Consider the following 15,028-nt stretch of genomic DNA (forward strand, 5'->3'; position numbering starts at 1 on the left):
CATCCCTTTCTTCAATGGTCCACTATCAGATTCCTTCTTCTCCAGCCTTTTCCACATATCTGTCTTCACCTATCGCCTCCTTTCCCCTTCCCCTTCACTTTTTTTTATTCTGGTGTTTTCCTCTTTCCAGTCCTGATAAAGGGTTTCAGCTGGTAGTTGCTGCCTGACCTGCTGAATTCCTTCAGCATTTTGGGTGTGTTGCTTTGGATTTCTGGTATCTGCACAAATACTGAGGTAGTGTACTTGGATACATACATCCTCCATTCGGAAATCTGATGGCTGAGCGGAAGAAGCTGTTCCTGAAATGTTGTGTGTGTCTTCAGGCTCTTGTACCTTCACCTTCATGTTGGTAATGAGAAGTGGGTATTTCCTGGGTGATGGGGTCTTTAATAATGGATGCCACCTTTTTGAGGCATCACCTTTGAAGGTGTCCTTGATACTGAGGAGGTATGTGCCCATGATGGAGTTGGTTGAGTTTACAATTTTCTGCAGTCGCCTTCTGATCCTGTTCAGTGACTCCCTCCATGCCAGACGGTGATACGACCAATTAGAATGCTCTACAAAGACATAGAAACAGAGTTAGACCATTCTATCCATGGAGTCTGCTCCGCTATTCCATCATGGCGAATTTATTATCCCTTTCAGCCCTGCTTTCTCCCTGCAATCTTCTGACATCCTGACTAATTAAGAATCTACCAACCTCTGTTTCGTATATACTCAATGACTTGGTCTCCACAGCCTTCTGGGTCAATGAATTCCACAGATTCATTATCACAGGACATCCTCAGTACATCTGCAGAAATTTGCGGGAGTCTTTGGTGACATACCACTTCTCCCCAAACTCCTAATGAAATATAGCCACTGTCATGCCTTCTTTGTAGCTGCATCGATATGTTGGGCCTAGGATAGATCTTCAGAGATCTTGTCACCCAGGAATTTGAAATGGCATTTCCAAAGATTTATACCTAGACAAACAAGGACTGACAAACACCAATGTACAAATGAAGACAAGCTCTGTAAACAAAAACAATTTTGAGAACATAGTTGTAAAGAGTCCTTGAAAGTGAATCAATAGGTCGTAAATCAGTTCAGATTTGTGGTGAGTGAAGTTATCAATGCCAGTTCAGAAGCCTGATGGTTGAAGGCAATGTGGTGGGATCTGAGGTTCCAGTGCCTCCTGGTTGTAACCAGAAGAGGGTATGGTCTGGATGGTGGGAGTTCATAATGATAGGTGCTGCTTTCTTGTAGCAATGATCTTTTGTAAAATGGTCAGTGGTGGGGAGAGCTTTGCCTGTGATGGTCTGGGCTGTATCCCCCACTTTCTGCAGGGTTTTCCTTACCTGAGCATTGGTGTTTCCATACCAGGGCAGAATGCAACCAGTTCAGATACACTCTACTGTGCATCTATAGAAATTTAGTGTGAATCCAGCAATGAATCACTGTCCTCTAGCTGGGGACTACTCATTCTTTGTTGGACGTTCTCTTCAAGCTGCTTGACTCTTCTTCAGCCCTACCCTCACTCCAACACCAGAAAATCCGTTCTTAAACAAAGGCACCAAAACTGTGTATAGTGTTCCATCCAGGTGTGACCTCCCCAACCAACTGTACAATCGTACAACTTTGATTTCTCAAATTCAAGCTCAGTTTATTGTCATTCAACCATATGTATGTATACCACGAAACGAAACAATGTTCATCCAGACCAAGATGCACATCTCCGTACATATAACTCACATAACACAAAGTAATATTACCACAAATAAATTAACAAATAATGTGCATTTATGACACAAGTTTAAACAGTATATTGCTGCTAGCGCTTCATGTGTGATGAGATCGTAAGGTATAGGAGCAGAATTAGGCCATTTGGCCCATCAAGTCTGTTTCGCCATTTCATCATGGCTGATCCATTTTCCTCGCAGCACCAATTTCATGCCTTCTCCCTGTATCCCTCCATGCTCGGACTAATCAAGAATTTATCAACCTCTGCCTTAAATAACCCCAATGACTTGGCCTCCACAGCCACCTGTGGCAAAGAATTCCACAGATGCATCATCCTCTGGTTAAAGAAATTCCTCTATTTCCATTCCCCTTGTCCTTTCACTATTCGATAGGTTTCAATGAGATCCCCACCCCCCCATTCTTCTAAATTCCAGTGAGTACAGGCCCAGAGTCATCAATAGGTCCTCACACCTTAACCTTTTCATTCCACGAATCATTCTCGTGAACCTCCTCTGAACCCTCTCCAATGTCTGCACATCCTTTCTTAAATGAGAGGCCCAAAACTGCTCTCAAACCCCAAGTGGGACCTCACTAGTGCTTTATAAAGCCTCAACATTACATCCTTGCTTTTATATTCTAGTCCTCTCAAAATGAATATTAACATTGCGTTTGCCTTCCTTGCACTGACTCTACTTGCAAATTACAACCAATGTACACAAAATGCTGGAGGAACTCAGCAGGCCAGGAAGCATCTATGGAAAAGAGAAGGCAGTTAACGTTTCAGGCCAAGACCCTTCATCAGGACTGAAGGAAAAAGATGAGACAGAGCAAAAAGGTGGGGGAGGGGTGGAAGAAATACAGGTTATTAGGTGATAGGTGAAACTGAGAGGGGAAGGTTGAAGTTAAGAGCTGGGAAGTCAATTGGTGAGAGATAAAGGGCTGAAGAAGGGCAAATCTGATAGGAGAGGACAGAAGACCATGGAAGAAAGAGAAGAGAGATTGTTTACTCTTTTCCATAGTTCCTCTAGCATTTTGTGTGTGTTGCTTGAATTTTCAGCATCTGTTTGTGATTGGGCTACCTACAAATTAACCTTTAGGAAATTCTGCTTGAGGAGTCTTAAGTCCCTTTGCACGTCAGACTTTTGAATTTTCTCTGTATTCAGAATATAGTCTGCACTTTTATTTCTTCTACCAAAGTGTATGACCATACACTTCCCAGCACGGTATTCCATCTGTGAGTTCTTTGCCCACTCTCCTCATCTGTCTAAATTCTTCTGTAGCTTCCTTATTTCTTCAAAGCTACCTGCCCCTCTACTTTTCTCGATATCATTCGCAAACTTTGCTACAAAGCCATCAATTCCGGCATCCAAGTCATTGACATATAATATAAAAAGAAGCGGTCCCGACACAGACCCCCGTGGAACACCACTAGTAACTGGCAGCTAACTAGGAAAGGCTCGCTTTCTTCCCTCTCTTTGCCTCCTGCAAATCAGCCAGTGTTGTACCTATGTTGGTGTCTTTCCTGTTACACCATGTTCTAATTGGATATGTAAGCAACCTCAGGTACAGCACCTTGTCAAATGTCCTCTGGGTTTGAGGAGAGATGGGGCCAGGTGTGGGTGTAGCAAATGTCATCTGGTGGACCAGATGCCAAACCATTTTGATTTCATAACAGTTCGATGACAGGTTAACCCACACAAGTTGGAGTGGGTTAGATGGGCTGAATGGCCTAATTCTGCTCCTATGTCTTTATAGTATTGTGGTCTAAAATGCTGGTGAAACTCACTAGGTCAGGCAGCATCTATTCAGGGAAATAAGCAGGCGATGTTTCAAGCTGAGACCATTCAACCAGATCTGAAACATCCACTCTTTATTCCCCTCCATAGATGCTGCCTGACCTGCTGAGTTCCTCCAGCATTTTGTGTGTGTTACTCTGGATTTCCAACATCTGCAGAATCTCTTGTGTTTCTGACGAGTTACTAGTTTCACCATAAATCATCCGGCTTGTGATTTCTTTTACAGATATATGAAGGCACGGCTCAAATCCAGAGGCTAATCATTGCCCGGGAGCATATTGAGAAGTTTCAACAATGAGTTGGAGTCAGCCCAAGGAATGTAATGTGACTGCACACCGGTTCAGTGCTCAACTATGCAATTTCAACACCTCACAACCTTTATTCTTCCAATTTTTTGTGCAGGAAAAGTTAACCCATTGCCTCCCGATCAAAGTTTTATTAAGCATTAGCCTTGCTTTGTGTCTGTTAGCAAGTGCCTTGTTTTGGATGGTGTCAGTAGATATTGCTCTTTGGAACTGTGAAATTTGGGGAAAAAACTGATGTGGAACGAGACAAACAGATGTATGTAGAACAGAACAAACTAATGATTATTTTAAAAAAATAAACCTCCAAGAACTGGTATTGGATATAACTTTGTCTCCTCCACTTGTCGAGCGTGGCCTAACCATTGTCACTGCACGCCAGGCCCAGTGCCAGCTGTTGTGTGAAATCAGATTTGCAGGGTGCGATATCTGGGGACTACTAGTGAGAACATAAGACATAGGAGCAGAATTAGGCCATTCGGCCCATAGCCTCTGCTGCGCTAATCCATCATGGCTGATCTCGGATCTCACTCAGCCCTATATACCTGTCTTCTCGCCGTATCCTTTGATGCCCTGACCAATCAGAAAACGATCAACTTCTGCCTTAAATATCCCCACGGACTTGGCCTCCACCGCAGTCTGTGGCAGAGCATTCCACAGATTCACTACTCTGACTAAAACAATTACTCCTTACCTCTGTTCTAAAAGATCACCCCTTCAACTTTGGGACTGTACCCTCTAATTCTGGACATCCCCACCACAGGAAACCTCCTCTTCACATCCACCCTGTCTAGTCCTTTCAACATTCGGTAGGTTTTAATGAGATCCCCCTGCATTCTTCTAAATTCCAGTGAGTACAGGCCCAAAGCTGCCAAACACTCCTCATATGTTAACCCCTTCATTCCTGGAATCATCTTCCTGAACCTCCTCTGGACTCTCTCCAATGATGACACATCCTTCCTGAGATATGAAAATACTCCAAGTGCAGCCTGACTAGTGTCTTATAAAGGCTCAGTTAAATAAAGTACGCTAACTACTTACAGGACAAGACAGGCACTAAATATTCAGTAACCCTTCAAGTTACACTCGGTTGCAAATACTAATCTACAAATGTTTGTAAATTGTGCGCCTGAGGTGGCAGGACAAAACGGGCACTGAACACATGGTCTAAATGCTTATCTAGTATGTGCTCCTGGGCCCTCTTTACTGCAGCACACCTCCACTGCTTTCTCTTTTTATGGCAGCAGCCTCCACCACCAGCCCATGGTGACCTGGAGAGCAAAAAGAGAGCACAGATGGACAAGGGAGCCGTGTAGGGTGCGATCCCTGCGGAAAGCGGGGGGTGGGGGAGAGGGAAAGATGTCCAAGAAAGGATATATGGCTGTGATAGCGAGTCTAACACATCTTTCCCTTCCCCCCCTCTCTCTGCATTCCGCAGGGATCGCTCCCTACGCGACTCCCTTGTCAATTCGTCCTCCCCATCCCTTGCCACTGATCTCCCTCCTGGCACTTATCCGTGTAAGCGGAACAAGTGCTACACATGCCCTTACACTTCATCTCTTACCACCATTCAGGGCCCCAGACAGTCCTTCCAGGTGAGGCGACACTTCACCTGTGAGTCGGCTGGGGTGATATACTGCGTCCGGTGCTCCCGATGTGGCCTTCTACATATTGGCGAGACCCGACGCAGACTGGGAGATCGTTTCGCTGAACACCTACGCTCTGTCCGCCAGAGAAAGCAGGATCTCCCAGTGGCCACACATTTTAATTCCACATCCCATTCCCATTCTGACATGTCTATCCACGGCCTCCTCTACTGTAAAGATGAAGCCACATTCAGGTTGGAGGAACAACACCTTTATATTCCATCTGGGTAGCCTCCAACCTGATGGCATGAACATCGACTTCTCTAACTTACATTAATGCCCCACCTCCCCCTCGTACCCCATCTGTTATTTATTTATTTATTATATATATGTATGTATTCTTTTTCTCCCTCTGTCCCTCTCACTATATTCCTTGCCTATCCTCTGGGCTTCCCCCCCCCTTCTTTCTCCCCGGGCCTCCTGTCCCATGATCCTCCCTTTTGCCAATCATCTGTCCAGCTCTTGGCTCCATCCCTCCCCCTCCTGTCTTCTATCATTTCGGATCTTTCCCTCCCCCTCCCATTTTCAAATCTCTCATTAACTCTTCCTTCAGTTAGTCCTGACAAAGGGTCCCGGCCTGAAACGTCAACTGTACTTCTTCCTAGAGATGCTGCCTGGCCTGCTGTGTTCACCAGCAACTTTTATGTGTGTTAACAGAAAATGAAGCTCATTTCTCCATCCCACCTACCTAATAACCCAGACACAAACATACGACCTGAGATGCCACTTTCAGCGAAGTGTGCACTTAAGACCGTAAGACATAGGAGCAGATTTAGGCCATTCAGCTTATCAAGGCTCCTCTGCCATTCAACATGGCTGATTTCTTTTACCTCTCAGCCTATTCTTTTGCCTTGGCCTCCCCTCATCCCCATCTCCACCCCCCCCCCCATATGCTTTGAAATGCTTAATCAAGAACCTACCCACCGCTTTAAATATACCCAATGACTTGGCCTCCACAACCATCTGGCTAAAGAAATTCCTCTTCACCTCGGTTCTAAAGGGACGTCCTTCTATTCTGAGGGTATGTCCTCTAGTCCGAAACTCCCCCATGAAAGGAAACATCCTCTACATGTCCACTCTATATAGGCCTTGGAAATTAAATGGGTTTCATTGAGATCCCCCCTCATTCTTCTAAACTCCTGTGAGTACAGGCTCAGACCCATCAAACATTCCTCATACATCAACCCTGTTGTTCTTGTGAGCTTCCTTTGGATTCTTCGCAATGCCAGCATATCTTTTCTTGGATGAGGCCCAAAACTGCTCACAATATGTCAAGTGCAGTCTGATCAACAGCTCCTAAAGCCTTAGCATTACACCTTTGCTTTTATGTTCTAGTCCTCTTAAAATGAATGCTAACATGGTATTTGGCTTCCTCTCCATAGACTCCACCTGCAAGTTAACCTTTAGGGAAACCTGCAGGAGGACTCCCAAGTCCCTTTGCATCTCTGATTTCTGAATTTTCTCCCCATTTAGAAAATGGTCTACACCTTTATTCCTTCTACAAAGTGCATGTTCATACACTTCCCGACACTATTCTACCTGCTGCTTCTTTGCCCATTCTCCTAACATCTTCAGTTTTTCTTCAGACTCCCTGTCCCTCTATGTATCTTTGCATCATCTGTAACCTTGGCCACAAAGTCATCATTTCTGTCATCCAAATCACTGACATGTAACAGGCCTCTGTCTTCCCCAGTGCAATCTCAGATTTGTCAGCCCAGAGCTTTGGCTGTTATTTGACTTGTACTTCCAATCGACCTTTGATATTGACTGCAGAATGTGCCAATGATGGGACCATGATCTCCAGGCTTCAAACTCTAGACTCACCCTGGACATTCTTTTTTGTCTACCTATCAGGCAGAAGATAGAAGTGACTATTAAATGGTTCCCTAGTACAATAAGGTGAGCTCTTGACCTCACAATCTACCTCATTATGATCTCGCACCTTATTGTCTGCCAGCACTGCACTTTCTCTGTTTTTTATGTTTTATTCTGCATTCTGTAATTACCTTGTTCTACCTTAATGCACCGTATGATTTGACCTGTATGAAAGGTAAGGCAGGCTTTACACTGCACCTTGATAGAGAATCGGAATCTGGTTTAACATCACTGGTATATATTGTGAAATTTGTTTTCCAGAGGCAATATATTGCATACATAATTTAAAAACCTATGAATCACAATAAGCATATATATATATAAAAAACATTCAGTAAGTAGTACAAAAAGAGAACAACTGTTAAAGTAGTGAGGTAATGTTCATGGGTCCATTGTCCATTCAGAAATCTGATGCAGGAAGGGAAGGAGCTGTTCCTGAAACAGTAAGTGTGTGGCTCAGGCTCCTTTTTGCCTGCTTGAGCCATCATCTTTCGACATGTCCTCGATGCTGGAGAGGCTGGAGTCACAATAATAAACCAAATGATCAATTCTAATCTGTGTCTGACAGAGGAGACCCCAGTGCGCATCCACAATTCAGGACACTCGATTGGAATAAGTGTAGGTGAATCCCAGAGGGAGTCTGGGTGGCAGGAAGGGAAGAAATGAGAGGAGAGATGTTACCTTGAAGTTGTTTAAGACATTGTTGAGGTCTATATTATGATTTGTAACTCCAAAATATAAAACGAATTGAAAGGAAAACGTACGCGTCTTATGTACACATGTATGTCATGGTGGTGTTATGTATGCCATTCATGCACAGAGTCATAGAAAAGTACAGCACAGAAACAGGCCCTTCGGTCCATCTAGTCCATGCCAAATCCATTTAAACTGCCTCCTCCCATCAACCTCCACCAGGACCATAGCCCTCCATACCCCTAATACCCATGTACCTATCCAAGTTTCTCTTAAATATAGAAATCGAGCAAGCATTCACCACTTGTGTCGGCAGCTCATTCCATGCTCTCATGACTTTCTGAGTGAAGAGTTTTTCCTCATAACCTCTGGTTGCAGTCCCACCCAATCTCAGTGGAAAAAACCTGCTTGCATTTACCCTATCTATACCCCTAATAATTTAACATACTTCTATCAAATCTCCTCTCAATCTTCTAAGTTCTAAAGAATACAGTCCTAACCGGGAGCTGGAGGAGGTAGTAGAAGTACTTAATGAATACTTTGCTTCAGTATTCATCAGGGGAAAAGACCTTGGCAATTGTGGGGAGCTTTTGAAAAGCATTAGGTTAGATAAGGCACCAGGACTGGATGGGACCCTCTGGTGATGATCTTTGCTTCAACAATAGGGATAGGAGAAATACCAGAGAATTGGAGGGTTGCAAAGGTTGTTCTCTTGTTCAAGAAAGGGAGTAGAGATACCCAGGTGTCATTAGACCAGTGAGGCTGACTTCAGTAGTGGGCAAGTTGTTGGAGAAGACCCTGAGAGGCAGGATTTATGAACATTTGGAGAAGCATAATCTGATTAGGGGTATACAGCATGGCTTTGTTAAGGGCAGGTTGTGCGTTGATGAAGGTAGAGCAGTGGATGTGGTGTACATGGATTTCAGTAAGACATTTGATGACGTTCCCTTCAGAAAGTAAGAAGGTATGGGATCCAAGGAGACCTTGTTTTGTGGATCCAAAATTGGCTTGCCCACAGAAGGCAAAGGGTGGTTGTGGATGGTTTATATTCTGCATGGAGATTGGTGACCAGTGGTCCACAGGGATCTGTTCTGGGACCCTTCCTCTTTGTGATATTTTTTTATAAATGACCTGGATGAAGAAGTAGTAAGAAGTTAGTAAGTTCAGAATCAAAATCAGGTTTATTTTCACTGGCATGTGACGTGAAATTTGTTAGCAGCAGCAGTTCAATACAATATATAATCTAGCAGAGAAAAAAATAAATAAAAAATAATAAACAAATCAATTACATATATTGAATAGATTTTTTAAAAAACGTGCAAAAACAGAAATACTGCGTATTTTTTTTTAAAGTGAGGTAGTGTCCAAAGATCCAATGTCCATTTAGGAATCGGATGGCAGAGGGGAAGAAGCTGAGTGTGCGCCTTCAGGCTTCTGTACCTCCGACCTGATGGTAACAGTGAGAAAAGGGCATGCCCTGGGTGCTGGAGGTCCTTAATAATGGACGCTGCTTTTCTGAGACACCGCTTCCTAAAGATGTCCTGCATACTTTGTAGACTAGTGCCCAAGATGGAGATGACTAAATTTACAACCTTCTGCAGCTTCTTTTGGTTCTGTGCAGTAGCCCCTCCATAACTGACAGTGCTGCAGCCTGTCAGAATGCTCTCCACAGTACAACAATAGAAGATTTTGCGTGTATTCATTGACATGTCAAATCTCTTCAAACTCCTAATGAAGTATAGCTGCTGTCTTACCTTCTTTAAAACTTCATCGATATGTTGGGACCAGGTTAGATCCTCAGAGATCTTGACACCCAGCAACTTGAAGCTGCTCACTTTCTCCACTTCTGATTCCCCCTATGAGGATTGGTATGTGTTCCTTCGTCTTATCCTTCCTGAAGTCCACAATCAGCTCTTTTGTCTTACTGATGTTGAGTGCCAGGAAGTGCAAGATCAGAGATCAGAAGACCTGGAGGAGGTTGCTGCTGACCGTACCACTTGGTGACAGCTGTGTAGGGACAGAGTTTGTATTCTGGAGATGGAAAGAACAACCAGGAGACAGCAGAAGAGAGCCAGGAGAAATGCAGCCATGGTTGCCACCGCTACCACATATACAGTAGCATGCAAAAGTTTGGGCACCCCGGTCAAGATTTCTGTTACTGTGAATAGCTAAGCAAGTAAAAGATGAACCGGTTTCCAAAAGGCATAAAGTTAAAGATGACACATTTCTTTAATATTTTAAGAAAACTTTTTTGATTTCCATCTTTTACAGTTTCAAAATAACAAAAAAGGAAAAGGGCCCGAAGCAAAAGTTTGGGCACCCTGCATGGTCAGTACTTAGTAACACCCCCTTTCGCAAGTATCACAGCTTGTAAACGCTTTCTGTAGCCAGCTAAGAGTCTTTCAGTTCTTGTTTGGTGGATTTTCACCCATTCTTCCTTGCAAAAGGCTTCTAGTTCTGTGAGATTCTTGGGCCGTCTTGCATGCACTGCTCTTTTGAGGTCTATCCACAGATTTTCAATGATGTTTAGGTTGGAGGACAGTGAGGGCCATGGCAAAATCTTCAGCTTGCACCTCTTGAGGTAGTCTATTGTGGATTTTGAGGTGTGTTTAGGTTCATTATCCTGTTGTGGAAGCCATCCTCTTTTCATTTTCAGCTTTTTGTTTTAAACAGACAGTGTGATGTTTTCTTCCAGAATTTGCTGGTATTTAATTGAATTAATTCTTCCCTCTGCCAGTAAATGTTCCCCGTGCCACTGGCTGCAACACAAGCCCAAAGCATGATCAATCCACCCCTGTGCTTAACAGTTGGAGAGGGGTTCTTTTCATGAAATTCTGCACCCTTTTTTCTACAAACATACCTTTGTTCATTGCGACCAGAAAGTTCTATTTTGACTTCATCAGTCCACAGGACTTGTTTCCAAAATGCATCAGGCTTGTTTAGATGTTCCTTTGAACCTTTTGAATAGAACTTTTTGGCTCACTCTCCAATCCAGGTAACATTTCCTAACAGTCTAACATCGGCCTCTGAGACAGAGATCACAGGATCATCAGGTGCAGCAGGGATCTTCATAGCTGTAGTTGTGTTCTTCCTTTCAAAGCGGTCGTAGAAGGTGTTGAGTTCATCTGGTTGTGAAGTAATTTCTTGAGCACCCTGCCAGAGTTGCCGTGCATCCGATGTCACCTCCAACCTCATTTGAAACTATCGCTTCACCCTTGAAATAGCCCTCTGCAAATCATACCTGGTTTTCTGGTACAGGCCTGGGTCGCCAGACTTGAATGCCACAGATCTAGCCTTCAGCAGATGACGTACCTCCTGGTTCATCCACGGCTGTTGGTTTGGGAATGTACAGTAAGTCTTTGTAGGCACACACTCATCCACACAGGTTTTAATGAAGTCAGTAACAACTGCAGCATACTCAGCCAGGTTCGAAGATGAATCCCTGAATACAGTCCAGTTCACTGATTCAAAGCAGTCCTGTAAGCACTCCTGTGCTTCCCTTGTCCAAACCTTCTTGGTCCTCACTACTGGTGCTGCAGTCTTCAGTCTCTGTCTTTACTCAGGGAGTAGAATTACAGCCAGGTGATCAGACTGAGGGCATGGAATAGCACAGTAGGCATTCTTGATGGTAGTGTAGCAATGGTCCAGTGTGTTGCTTCCTCTGGTATTGCAAGTGATCTGTCGATGGTAATTGCTTAGCGATTTTTTTTCAGATTGGCCTGGTTAAAATCTCCCAAAACGATGGTGAAGACATTAGGGTGCGCTATTTCGTACATGTTGATCCCATTACTCAGATCATCTAAAGCCTGTTTGACATTGGCCTGAGGTGGAATGTAAACTGCTACTAAAATGACCCCGGAGAACTCCCGCGGTGAATGAAAAGGACAGCACTTTACTGCTAGATATTCCAGGTCTGGTGAGCAGAATTGGGACAGTACTGATATATTTGTGCACCAAGAAAAGTTGATCATGAGGAATATTCCTCCACCTCTGCTTTTGAGATCTATAGATCTATCCTGACTGTGTAAAGTAAACCTGTTGATCTGGATCGCTGCACGTTTGCTGATGCCAGAAAGATTGGGGGTGTAGTGAATGATCTGGAGGGTTGTCAGAGGTTACAATGGGACATTGATAGGGTGCAGAACTGGGCTGAGAAGTGACAGATGGACTTCAACCCAGTTAAGTGTCAAGTGGTTTATTTTGGTAGGTCAAATTGAAGACAGAATATAATATTAATGATAAGACTCTTGTCAATGTGGAGGATCTGAGAGATCTTGGGGTCCATGTCCATAGGGCACTCAAAGCTGCTGCCCAGGTTGACAGTGTTGTTAAGAAGGTGTATGGTGTGTTGGCCTTCATCAACCATGGCATTGAGTTCAAAAGCCATGAGGTAATGTTACAGATATACAAAACCTTAGTTAGACCCCAGTTGGAGAACTGTGTTCAGTTCTGGTCACCTTACTACAGGAAGAATGTGGATACTATAGAGAGAGTGCAGAGGAGATTTACAAAGATGTTGCCTGGATTGGGGAGAATGCCTTATGAGAATAGGTTGAGTGAACTTAGCCTTTTCTCTTCGGAATGACGGAGGATGAGAGGTGACCTGATAGAGATGTATAAGATGATGAGAGGCATTGATCGTGTGGATAGCCAGAGGCTTTTTCCCAGGGCTGAAATGGCTAACAGGAGGATGCATAGTTTTAAGGTGCTTGGAAATAGGTACTGAGGAGATGTCAGGGGTAAGTTTTTCACACAGAGTGGTGGGTGCATGGAATGCACTGCCGGCGACGGTGGTGGAGGCGGATACAAAAGGGTCTTTTAAAAAAACCTCTTCGGTAGGTACGTGGAGCTTAGAAAAATAGAGGCTATGTGCTAGGGAAATTCTAGGCAGTTTCTAGAGTAGGTTACATGGTCAGCCCAATATTGTGGGCCGAAGGGCCTGTAATGTGCTGTGGATTTATGTTCTATGTTCTAGTCACACCATGCTCAACTTTTTAACTCCTGACTTTGTCTGAGGTCTTGCCAACCTCCACAACCTCTCCACTAACTGTTCTGGCACTCTGGTTCCAATGCCCCTGCAACTCGAGTTTAAAACCCACCGTGCAGCATTAACAAACCTTCCTGCTATGTTATCAGTCCCCCTCCAGTTCAGGTTCTACCTTCTCTGGAAGAGAGCCCAATGATCCAAAAATCTTATGCCCTCCCCCTCCCTCATACACCAACTCCTTAGCCACATATTAAACTGTATAATCTTCCTAGTTCTGGCCTCACTAGCACGTGGCACAGGCAGCAATCCTGAGATCACAACCCTGGAGGTCCTGCCCTTTCACTTAGCACCTAACTCCCTGAACTTCCTATGCAGAACCTCGTCACTCGTCCTACCCATGCCATCGATACCTACGTGGATTACGACTGCTGGCTGTTCACCCTCCCACTTAAGAATGCTGAGGACTCGATCCAAGATGTTCCAGACCCTGGCAACTGGAAGGAATCATACGATCTGGGAACCTCGTTCTCATCCACAGAACCTCATGTTCATTCCTCTAACTTAACAATTCCCCGATCACCAAAGTGTGCCTCTTCTCCCTTCCCTTCCGAGTCACAGAAACCCAAAAGACCCGACCACTGTGACTTTCCTCTGTTAGGCCATCCCCTACCCCCCAACAGTATCCAAAGTGATATACCTGTTGTTGAGGGGGATGGCCACAGGGGTACTCTGCACTGTCTCCTTAACCCCTTTCCCCTTCCTGACTGTCACCCAGTTTCCTGTGTCCTGCACCTACCTGTCTATATAACATATAATTATTTCAATAAAGGATGCTTAATCAAATGATATATTTACAACTGAAACACTCTGGTTCTATTGGCTGCATAAGCCAAGGAAAGACCATCTCTGGCCTCGCCAAACGTGTGAGATTGGGGTGTGAGCCCCCCCCCATGAATTCCCCCATGTGGATGCTGCGTGATTCATTACCCTGTCACACATAAGTACCATGAAATAACAGCACACCGCATACAATTAAATGATTTAGCTTTATAATTCTTAATTTGACGAAAGAGTTAGAAAAGAAAAAGAGAAAAGGTTAAAAAAAGAAAAGTGCCCACTTTAATGAAACAGTGTAATGTGCACAAGTTGGAGCTCACGGTTTTCCCTTCACCGATCCTCCTTCGATCTCCCCGGGCTTCATCGGACATGGCCCCGCTCTGGGTCGAGTCCTACGACCTCTTCTCGCCAGAGTCTTCTCCCTTCATCTCTGGCTGAACAAAAGACCCAGCTCACCCTGGCACACAACACGAAAACACCCTCCCTTCACTGGACAACTCCCATTCCAACACCTGTTATCTCTAACCATAACCCAAACACTGCTTCTACAGAAAGACTATTACGTCAGCAATGAAACCTTTCCCAGGGTGTTACACAACATTACTCAAATATTACTGAAATGCTAAAACACAACAATCCTCCCTGCTTAGCTATAAACCAACATGATAGAGAATGCATCTCAACTTATATAAATAGAACATATACTGTATAATACAGCTACTGTGATCTGTATATAGAAATCCACAACCTAGTCAATTTTAAATGGTCCCATTCAGGCCTTAAGATTTAATTGTGGGGAGGATTGCTTACTCTTTTGGGGATAATGTCTTTCCTGAATTTGGGTGGGGGGGGGAGTCACTCTGCTTGGCAGGTGTGGCAGTGACACGCGTGGCTGTGAAACAACCTCTGGGTCATTTCTGTGATGGGGAGTCTTCCAATTTGTAAGGAGAATACAATAAAAGTGTCCTTTTTTGTAAATGTTTCACCCATTTCCTTTTCCAAGGTAAATGGGCAATCCATCAGCATTTCCATGATTAATTGTCCTCTTGAATTTATCGTGTAATTGTGTCCTCTGAGAAACAGAACCACCTCTGCATTGGTATTGCTGCTGTTGGTGGAACACTCATCTGTGGATTGAACTTGGACGCTAGTGGTTGATGATCAGTAATG

The 15,028-nt window shown here is 44.2% G+C and overlaps 1 protein-coding gene across 1 annotated transcript in view; it reads left to right on the forward strand.

Moving 5' to 3' along the window:
- The window catches only part of acadm (acyl-CoA dehydrogenase medium chain), a 71,863-nt gene extending 67,726 nt beyond the window's left edge, over nt 1-4,137 (forward strand). The window contains exon 12 of the mRNA XM_072273271.1: nt 3,745-4,137. Within this exon, the coding sequence (XP_072129372.1) occupies nt 3,745-3,816 (72 nt within the window). The 3' untranslated portion in view covers nt 3,817-4,137. The remainder of the gene's footprint in view (nt 1-3,744) is intronic.
- Nucleotides 4,138-15,028: the final 10,891 nt, after the last annotated feature.

Source organism: Mobula birostris, chromosome 12 (genome assembly GCF_030028105.1).
Source record: "Mobula birostris isolate sMobBir1 chromosome 12, sMobBir1.hap1, whole genome shotgun sequence".
Classification (NCBI taxonomy): Eukaryota; Metazoa; Chordata; class Chondrichthyes; order Myliobatiformes; family Myliobatidae; genus Mobula; species Mobula birostris.